Source organism: Mustela nigripes, chromosome 6 (genome assembly GCF_022355385.1).
Source record: "Mustela nigripes isolate SB6536 chromosome 6, MUSNIG.SB6536, whole genome shotgun sequence".
NCBI lineage: Eukaryota > Metazoa > Chordata > Mammalia > Carnivora > Mustelidae > Mustela > Mustela nigripes.
The window spans coordinates 50,455,601-50,465,898 of record NC_081562.1 but is presented as its reverse complement, the minus strand read 5'-3'; the positions used below and the strand labels follow the sequence as shown (position 1 = coordinate 50,465,898).

At 40.5% G+C, this 10,298-nt stretch overlaps 1 protein-coding gene across 2 annotated transcripts; it reads right to left on the bottom strand.

Annotated features, from left to right (window-relative positions):
- Positions 1 to 4,724: 4,724 nt before the first annotated feature.
- On the bottom strand, positions 4,725 to 10,273 carry LLPH (LLP homolog, long-term synaptic facilitation factor). 2 transcript variants are annotated; one of them, XM_059402534.1, is made up of 3 exons: positions 10,164 to 10,273; positions 7,834 to 8,053; positions 4,725 to 5,088 (listed from the first exon to the last, which is right to left on the bottom strand). In XM_059402534.1, exons 2-3 carry the CDS (start codon positions 8,036 to 8,038, stop codon positions 4,910 to 4,912), a joined length of 384 nt encoding a protein of 127 aa, XP_059258517.1. In that variant the 5' UTR covers positions 8,039 to 8,053; positions 10,164 to 10,273; the 3' UTR covers positions 4,725 to 4,909. The 2 variants fall into 2 exon arrangements, with proteins under 2 accessions (XP_059258517.1, XP_059258518.1); XM_059402535.1 differs by having other exon boundaries at positions 10,176 to 10,268.
- Between the last annotated feature and the right edge of the window lie 25 nt (positions 10,274 to 10,298).

Genomic DNA, 10,298 nt, shown 5'->3' with positions numbered 1-10,298 from the left:
CTCTATAGGATTAACAAACAAAACAAACAAACAATCAAAAAACCCTGGAACAAGACAAAAGATCTTCAGCTGACCCTTAGGAGCAAACGACATATGTTCTTGAACATCTGGGCTTTTCCCAAGCTATTTTTTTCCATTATTGTCGAGAGAAAAGAACTTGAGTGGAATGTTTCTCCACAGAGGCACAAGTCTATAATACTCCCTGTTGATTACATATAAAAGACACAAAATATTAGTTTATTAAAAGCAGCTTCAACTGTTGCTGTGCAAAGCAGTTCTCCGATGGAACAGATTTATGAAGTAACAGCTGAAAGGTATGCAGATCACAAGAGACATGACAAATGTACTTTATTACACGGATCAGAAATACCATATGTACTAGCAGTTACTGTACAATGATACACAACACCAAACTAAGACCCTTTAAAGGTTTTGCCGATATTGAAAACTTATAAAGGAACAATGTGAGAGTGAGAAAGTGTTTCATAAGATAGCATAATGCCAAGACAAGTCATCGCTTTAGGAAATTAAATACATTCTGCATAATATAAACAATGTATAATAGAACTATGCCATTCTCAAAATTAAAATGCAAACAACTTTACCCCATTCATTGTTTAAAGCAGATGTTGACAAAGATTTTCCATCCTTTACAGTGGAACTTAAAGGAATAAATACCAGACTTACCAACATTAACAAATTTAAGATCTCAGATTTTGTTATTTTCACCCAAAAGAGACTTAAGCCTGTAATCATGGGGCACCAACAGATTGTAAAGAGTAAAATAAGCACAACACGTTTCAGACGTGACAACTTCCAGCCAGCCATTTCTTAGCCAAAAAGGACTTTTGCAGGTTTCAACCCAATTTCCAAGTACCACGTTTGAATCCATTCTGCTGTGCTCCAGCCAAGTGGCTCTCCAACCTCCCACCCAAGTTTGATAGGATAGGGCCCCGAAGGCTGCCTATTCCATTTTCCATATCAGTTAGAAGATTCTTCCTTAGACTGAATCAAAGTCTGACCCTCTGAACCCACCATCCGGGCATTCATTCCACAGTCTAGGGCAATCTTGCTCACATCTTAATAGGTGCATAACTTGAGGCATGTATACTGACCTCTTCAAAGGTGTTTCCCCTTCCAAAAATCAGGACAAGGGTATTGATCCCACAGTATCATTTTAAAGATTAAATGAAATAATATAGGTAGAGTATTTAACACAACATGCTCTAAATGTTGGTTGTGATCACTACTATTATTCTGCCAAATGAGTCTTATTTGGTAACATATATTTTTCTCTTGCTCTGAAATAGGTGACGACTCTTGGCATTCAACTACATGAATTTAGGGTTTTCTGTAAGCAGACACAAATCTGGCCCTTGCTCTCCTGTTGCCTCATGAGGCTCTGGGAACAGTCGAGTGGCCTTTGACCTGGCCTGAGTCCCTAACAGTTCTCCATACACACCCCTCCCTATCCAGCATTTCCTTGTAAAATTAGTGTGTGCTGCAGCGGCATTTCAGGGGAAAAGGATCCTTTCTTGTGCCTAGCATGGACTTTAATCACTCTGCCAGGTGGCATCACAAGTTAGTCACTTGGCTAGCAGACTGCTTCACAGCCCAGCATCTGCTTCTTGAATGCAATATTTATAAACCTGGGAATTCCTCAACATGTCTTCAGATGATGCCCATTTATGGTGTGGCCAGGTCTGTGCTGATTAAACTATACACCCCTAACCCTCACAGTCACAAACAATCCATTGCAGGTATTTAAATCAAGGAATTTATAGCCACTTATTTTGAATTTTCCAACTCCCCCAAATCATATCCCAGATATAGGAATTCAAATTTTGAAAATATCTAAATTTCCTAATGAGCAAATATATTCCATGGTGTATTTATTCTAGGCAGCATAGGGGAGGAACAAACATATCTACATCAGTGTAACAATAGGGAAAAAAAAAAAAAAAAGATGTACTCAAAGCCACTCCTTGACTCGGCCTAGAGCTTCGACTGCGGCTCGCGTGACTCTCTGGGCGGTCCCACACCACTGACTCAGGCCCACACCTTTAGAATTGGGGTGGCCCATTCTATAGGAGTACTACCTATGGAGCTCTGGTCTGGGTTAGACTGAAATTTGAGAAAAGGTCTATAAGTCATGAGCCTGCAAACAGATTGAACCCAACAGAGGTGCTGCTGGGAGGATTAAGTGAGTTAATACTTTGACTGAAGAGTTTAGGATTAAGTCATATAGACAAGACCTGTTTAACAGACAACAAATAAATGAAATCAATTTTGAGTCCCCTTATTTTAATTTCTTAAAAACAAAAATGGAATGTTCTAGGAATGTTCTATTCAAGTCCTATTGTGATTTAGGCCCCTCTACTTCCAAAAAGTGATTTGGTGCTTAGCTTGAGCTCCATCTGGTGGTTTTACAGCAATTCTCTGGAACACGGGAGTCAAATGAACAATTTTAAAAAGCTAATTGTATAAAAGACGAAAGGACGATGCTGTACTTAACATAGGATCCTTAAGAATAAAGCAACAAAGAAAAGAACTTTGGTGGACTATACCCCTGTACAGTACTGATATTTTGGAATGTCAGTCTAAATTTCCTACCAAGCTTTGGAGGTGGGATGAATCTTGCTGGCTATCCAGTTCAGGACGCCTCAGAGGCCCCAGTCAACAGCCTCGTGCAAGACAACTTCTCTCTCAGACCCACCTGTTGAGAAGCCCTAGGATATCCGAGAGCATGTTTCCCAAGTATGTTTTCCAAGAGTGCGTTTTTATCATCTTAAGTGAAATCCTGAACAGACACATTTGTCATTGGACAAACATCAGTGAATGTCCTAATATCAAGAGGCCCTGGATGAGAGCTCAGAGCTGTTACCACTGGAGTCAAATTAGAAGTTACCCACCACAGAACACATGAACATATCCCGGGCATTGGCCTCTGATGTCAACTTCAGGAATATCCAGGGGCACCTGGGTGGCTCAGTCGTTAAGTGCCTGCCTTCGGCTCAGGTCATAACCCCAGGGTCCTGGGATCAAGCCTGAGCTGCAGGAAGCCTGCTTCTCCCTCTCCCACTCCCCCTCGCTCACTGGCCTCTGTGTTGTGTTCCCTCGCTCACTGGTCTCTGTCAAATAAATAAATAAAATCTTAAGAAAAAAAAAGAAAAAAAGAAAAGAAAAAGAAAAAGAAAAGAAAATCCAGCTACAAAATACCGGACAACACTGCTAAATTTTAAGTAGGCACCAAGTGTGTAACATCATCAATACGGTCAATTCCTATGATAGTGTAACAAATAAATAACTCGGCTAGTATATTTAGGCCGATATTGCCATTGGCTTAGATATTGTTAGCAACTTTTTTTCATGGATACACATGTATTTACTTTTTCCTCACAAACTATTTGTTGTGTGCAACTATACCAAAAGGCAAAAAAAGACCATGGGTAACATTTTCTTCCCAACTCTTTTCTATTAGCTTTGAGAAAAATCTATTTTAAATATTTAAAAACTATCCACTAAACTTTGGTGAACTAGTCACTGAGTAAATTAAGAAGAGTCTATTATATAAGATAATCTATATAATATAATCTACTATATGAGATTTTACTGGCACTGAATTTTATTAATTCAAATCTCCTCAAAGACTTTGGTCTTGTCCTCCTATTCCTCTCTATGATGGTGTCATAACCTAGCAGCGTGCCTGGCATGAATCTGTGTCTTGATGACTAAGTGACTTTATTCTAATAAGTTTTACTTTTAACTTGGTTACCCTCTAAGCTAACAGCCTCTTCTGAGTAGATGCCCAAAACCTCCTCGGTCTCCTTCCCTATGTCCTGAGCACGTGGAAAAGTCCCTAGCACTTGGTAGGCATTCAATCAATGTTATTCCAGTGAACATGTAAGGATGGTTAAAAGGACTACAGTAAAATTTCAGAGGGAATAAAAAGTTTAAATTCCTTAACTAAAACTAAATTTAAATAAGGGTGAGATTAGTAAACTGTAGCAAGACATGACTTAACAAAAGTCATCTCATTTTATCAGCATTTCTGACAGCATATTCTATCCTTCAGAACACTAGTTTGAAAGTCAAAGTTGAACAGTTTTCTCGACTGTTAGATCTCTAGAATACTATACTAATACTTTCTGTGAATCTTCAAATATGTGGCATTTCCCAAACTGATGTGACTATCAAATGTGTTTCTCACCATGCATTCAGAAAAACTGCATCTGAGAAACATACTCTGGGGAATGCTGTGTTATACTAGGCTACATAATATAAAAACTGAAGACCATTAAACTAGTTTCCAGGATATTCTACCTCCTGAACAGATGGAGCATACAAATTGTAGATGTTAATACTCTACCCAAAAACTTCAGTTTTTTTTTAAACAATTTAACTGAAGGTGGTCTTCTCTACTACTAGAAAACCTGAAGGATAGGTGAAAGAAAAGCTCTTTAAGATCTTGACAAAATATCTTTTACTCTGAATTAAACAAAAGCAAAACTCCAAACAAGAAATGCTTCTACTCACATTGTATTTTAAATTGTATAAAAATTTTCTTTAAACCTGAATCACCTCAAATTTGTCAGTAGGTCTTTTTTTCTTCATCTTTACTGAGACCAAATAGTCACAGCCACAGTAACACTTGAGAGAACTGTGATATCTGAGAATCCCTTCACACTGGACAGCATCCAATTAAAGTACCAGCATAGCTCTCATTTATCAATGAGAATATTTTATTCAAGATCCCAAAACAAAGTTGAGGAGTTAAGGTAGGTTTGAATTGAAGAACAAGGTCAAGTTAATTCTGGAGACAAAGTTTTCACTTGGTGGAAGTTGAAATCCATGTATACATTGTAATCAAAGACCTGTCCCATGTAGGAGTTTTCAAGTTTTTAAGAGTCTACCAGGCCAAACCCTTGGGCGCCTTTGCTGCTTTTGCTTTGCTTTTCCCCTTCCCTTTTTCTCGCTTTGCCTTCAGCCTTTTCCTTTGTCTCTGGTTCATCCATATGGGGTACTGTCCATGCTGGTCTAGAAGACTCTTTTTGTTTCTCTTAATTTCAGTCTCCATTTTCATGTCATCTGAATAAGAGACAGAAAACTATTAATGCTCATCAATGAAGAAGCAATCTTATGAAAAAGCATGTTAAGGCAATAACAACATGAGACTTGAAAGTGGTCTGAAACTACAAAAGGAAAAAAAATCCCTTTTTCTGTGGAGCACTCTTTGACTAACACTGAAAACTTCTCACAGCACATTCAATGGACTGGACATCCTCTGATGTATTCCTACAACTGTGAAAGACATAAAAAGTGCTTATAAGGAACTAGAGATGTCATTTAGTCACTAAGAAACTTTCTGAAGAATGTGTCATGTGTGCCCATCTTTGGAATAGAAAAGTTAAACAGGAAACATGCATTTAGGCAGTGTAGGTTTGTGTCACTGCATGAAAGGTAAGTGTATGGCTGTGAGGATATGTGCATTAGAAGAACATTTCTCAGTGCTTTCCTGAGCTAAATAAGACAGTTGAACCTATTAAGAGCAACCACACTTTCAAAGGACAGGCCTTAGATGCAAATGAACTATCAGGAATGGCTGGCCACTTCCAGAGAAGTGTACGTGGAAGGAGTGGGGTAGGAAGCAACAAGACTGTGATGACAGAGATGGGCAGATGACAAAGAAAAATCTGGATGGGGGGGCTTGGCTAGCTCAGTCAGAGGAGCACGTGACTCCTGACCTCAGGATCCTGAGTGTAGAGATTACTTAAATAAATAAAAACTTAAAAGAAAGAAAGAAGAAAACCTGGATATACGGGCACCTGGCTGGCTCAGTTGGTAGAGCAAGTGATTCTTCATCTTGGGGTCATGAGTTTGACCCCCACAGAGGGGGTAGAATTTACTTAAAAACAAAATTATATGAAAGAAAAGACAGGAAAGAAAGGGAAGGAAGGGACAAAGAGAAAGAAAGGAAGACCTGGATATACACTGGGCTGCGTCTCTTTCTTACCCAGAAAACACGCAGAGATCCAGCTCCACTGAATAGAAGACCTGGCAGGAAGCCCAGTGTGGCCACACTACGGTACATCTATCACCAGCCTTATCTGCTGTGAATGGTCTGCCCAGAATGTCCCTCTCTGGGAACTTATCAGGGTATACAGGGTCTTTCATGATCGCCGCTGCCTGACATAACATTAATTCATTTATCTGGTTCACTTTTAGTCTCCTCCGATATAATGTAAATCACATCAGGATGGAGGCCAGTTCCCTTGTATGTATCATGTTTCCTCAGTGCCTAGAATAGTACCTGCTACAGATCAGCCATTCAATAACTAGTTGTTGAGTGATTATTTTACGTACTGCACTAGGTTCTGGGGATACAATGGTCCAAACATGCTGTCATGGAGCTTACAATGCTCTGTAGAAGGGAGTATAACAAAGCAAACTGTAGCCTATGTTAAGTGGATTTAAAAAAAAAAAAAAAGTACCAGAACCAGATTACTTAGGACCCGGTAAGCTCTGATGAGCACATGGAAAGACAATGAGATGTTTTAAGCAAGGGAATGCCGTAACTTACGGTAGGTAAAAGAAGTCAGGCACAAAAGGTCACATGTTATATGATTTCTTTTATTTGAAATAGCCAGAACAGGTAAATCCATAGATACAGAAAACACATTAGTGGTTGCCAGAGACTACGGGAAGGAAGGAAGAAAGGTACAAACTGTACAGGTTTTCCTTTTAAGGTGATGAAAATGTTTTGGAAAGACGTGATAGTTGGCCAACATCATCAATGTACTAAATACTACTTACTATATACTTTTAAATGGTTAATGTTATTTTATGTGACTTTTACCTCAATGACCAGAGAGCCAATGGGTAGAGGCAGTGTACCTATGAGGAAACACGAGTGTTAAGAAGCTTCAAGGAGAGCTGAATAAAGCAAAAGACTGAGAAATGTGAGATCAAAGGGAGGATTTTTTTTTTTCAGAAGGAACATTCCAGAACACAATGGTTGAAGAAACAACCCAAGGGAGAAGAGAGATTGATAAGCAGGATGCATGCCGACAGCCTTTGAGAATGGAGAAGATTCAGAACACAAACAGAGAAACTGGCCTTTGAGAGAGTATCGGCAAGCGGGAAAACGTCTCTGATTGGAGGGCTGAGGATTGCTGCTCCCTTCCTTGGACACCACATAAAATAATTCTATTTTAAGAAACTGATTATCATGCACGCTTATTTCAGTTTGTTGCCAAACTGTTACAGTATGCGAAAACCAATGAGTCTTTTCCCTTGCTGAAACTAATATGCTGATATACACAGCGTCCCTCTGCAGACTATGATTAAGACAGAGATACCTAAAATCTGTCAAAATTGAATACAGATTTTGAAAACTCCTGTTTTTTTCAGGAAAATGACATAATGGTATACAAGGATTCTTGGAATGGGAACCAGATGTTGCAAAGGATAAAATGAAGAAAGATCTCCCACCTTGCCTAGTCCCTGACTGAATAGTGTACCCTTCCAATGAGGATACGTCTACGTCTGTCTACTCGTGTTGTACTTTGTACAACTGAGACACTCAGGCTACTGCATAAGCACCTGAGGCACACTATGAATAATCCAAAACACGCCTATTCACATGAACCAGCTTTAAAATAGTTCAGCATAAACTACCTAGCAGCATTATAAGTCTTCAAAAAATTACACGGGCATGGCAGGAGGCTTGTACGAAGCATGTGCAGCAAAGAACGGAGGGCAGTCAAAAAGGGAAAAAGTCACAAAAGAAAACGGATAGAATTACTATTTGTAAAATGAAGCACATAAACTCACCTTTTTCATCTTGTACCACACACTGAGTTTTCTCTTCACAATGTTTGGGTACCACCACAGTTGCTATCTCTTGAACATCTTTCATTAAAACATCACTATCTATTTTAAGAATACTTTTCAGTCGGCTGAGTTCCTTTGGGGCATTCTTTTTTCTCTTTTCTGCACGCATCTTCCTCTTCCACTTACTCCGTAAGCTTTTAGCCATATTTTACCTGGAAAGCTAACAGAAATACAAATACCAAAGCAAAAATTTGCTATTAAAGAACGGCAAATCCTTGGAAAACCAGGTCAAAAGGTATCTCTACAGAACATGAACAAATGGAAGGTAAAATCACTCTGTTCATGATTTATGATGGCATAATGAATTACGTGAGGGTCAACATGTCATATACAGCCATTAAATAACAAGAGCACCAAGTTAAACTCCCTGTGGCCGCTGGCAAACTCTAAGTCAAGCCAATTTCTGAAAACTCCTGGTATTTCCATACAAGATGCAAAAATTTAATTTCCCCCCAAATGCAAAGAGCATCATCAACTTATATTTACACAACTTACAAATTACAAAATGTTTTTTTTTTGGGGGGGGGCGGTATTTTTAAAGTAGGCTCCATGTGCAGCTTGAACTCAGCAGCCTGAGATCAAGATCTGAGCTAAGATCAAGAGTCTGACTTACCTGACTGAGCCGCCCAGGTGCCCCTAAAATGTTTTTATAAATATTTTTAAACTTGATTTCCTCCAAGCCTATAGGACATCCCACCTGTCTTCCTCATTATCCTCCCCTCAATTCAATGTAGCTATTTTAAGGTTGTCTATTTCCACTCCTGCTGTTCTTCACCCTCAGCCTCAGCCCTAAATCCTCCACAAAGCAATAGTATGAGCTTTTTTGTTTTTTTTTTTCCTTCCTTCCTTCCTTCCTTCCTTTGGCCCTAGGGGTAGGGGCAGAGGGCGAGGGAGATACAGAATCTTAACAGGCTCCAATTCACAACCCTGAGATCATGATCTGAGCTGAAATCAAGAGTTGGGACGCTGACCCAACTGAGCACCAAGGCACTCCTAGTGTAAGCTTTTAAACTTTGAGCTTTTCATTTTTTTTTTTTTAAGATTTTATTTATTTATTTGATGACAGAGATCACAAGTAGGCAGAGAGGCAGGCAGAGAGAGGAGGAAGCAGGCTCCCTGCTGAGCAGAGAACCCGATATGGGGCTCAATCCCAGGACCCTGGGATCATGACCTGAGCTCAAGGCAGAGGCCTTAACCCACTGAGCCACCCAGATGCCCCTGAACTTTTCATTCTTTCATGGGATTCTTTACTGATATCCCACCTCATACTCATGATTACAAGATTATTTTGACTGAGCCCTGCCTCCTTCAACTCTTTTCATGATCCAAGCTCCATCCCATCCCCAAGCAACAATTACACCTGAAAAGAGTTAACTCAATGAAAACCTAGGGACAGGGTGAGGAAGGAAGGAAGTATGGGTATTACAGAGGGCCTGGAGGACGGCTTCTGGGAGTGATGTGCAACATTATCTTGATTGTGCTGATGGATGTTTGTATACATATAGGAAAACTTATATTACATACTTTAAACATGTGTAATTTATTATACACAATCAAGCAATTAAATAAAACATTAAGACATGATTTTAGAAAAAAAGAAAAATTTACAAGTCCCAATCAGGTCCACTTTAGCACCTTTCCAATGTGCTGCCCCTAAGCCTGGGAGTGATCTTCCCAACGCTTGCACCTTCACTTAAGTACCTCAGAGAGAGCTTCTCTGACCCCTACCCCTATAGACTCCCCTCCTTTTATTCTCCACCATATCACCATTTTCTTTCCTTTTAAATGGAATCTGGAGTTACATTCTTTATTTTCTGTCATTCCCTGTGGACTGTGGGCTCCACGAAGGCAGAGGCTAAGTAAATAGACCTTGCTCTCCGTTGGATCCCCCAAAGCAGTGCCCATGTGTTGAATGGCTAACTAATGGAGTACCAGTTTTTGGACGTCAGCAATCACAACTCACTCTGTTTCCCTGTCCACAACAACCCAAAACTTCGAGGTATAGAAGGGTTCCGGTAAACGACCTCGAGGGCCCAGATTAACCTAAGCGAGACCACCGAAGAAGGAGGGCTCCACCTCGCAAAAAGCACAGGGAAGCCGGGGGCCATCACCAAGACCACGGGAGACCCTCGTCCTGGAAACAGGTCTGCGTCTCTCCCGGACTCAGTCTTGTCCAGAGACGGACCGGGCTTGAGACGAGATTCTCTAGCGGCGACGGGATCCAGCGACAGGTTCCACAGCCCACTACACCGAGAAAGCAGAGAACTCACCGGGAAACTCACCGACGACACTCAGAAGCACGCTGACCGGAAGCTTCCGCACTTCCGCCTTCCGGCAGCCCCGTCCACAAACCGCAGGGAGTCCCGGGCGGGCGCACTGCACGCCGGGAGCCAAGATGCCCCGGA

Bases quoted from the DNA above. Each gene is read 5' to 3' on its own strand.
- LLPH (XM_059402534.1), bottom strand. From the start codon at position 8,038: ATGGCTAAAAGCTTACGGAGTAAGTGGAAGAGGAAGATGCGTGCAGAA. The intron at 5,089-7,833 runs GTGAGTTTATGT...TCTCTTATTCAG, and splicing joins TGTGGTACAAGATGAAAAAG to ATGACATGAAAATGGAGACT.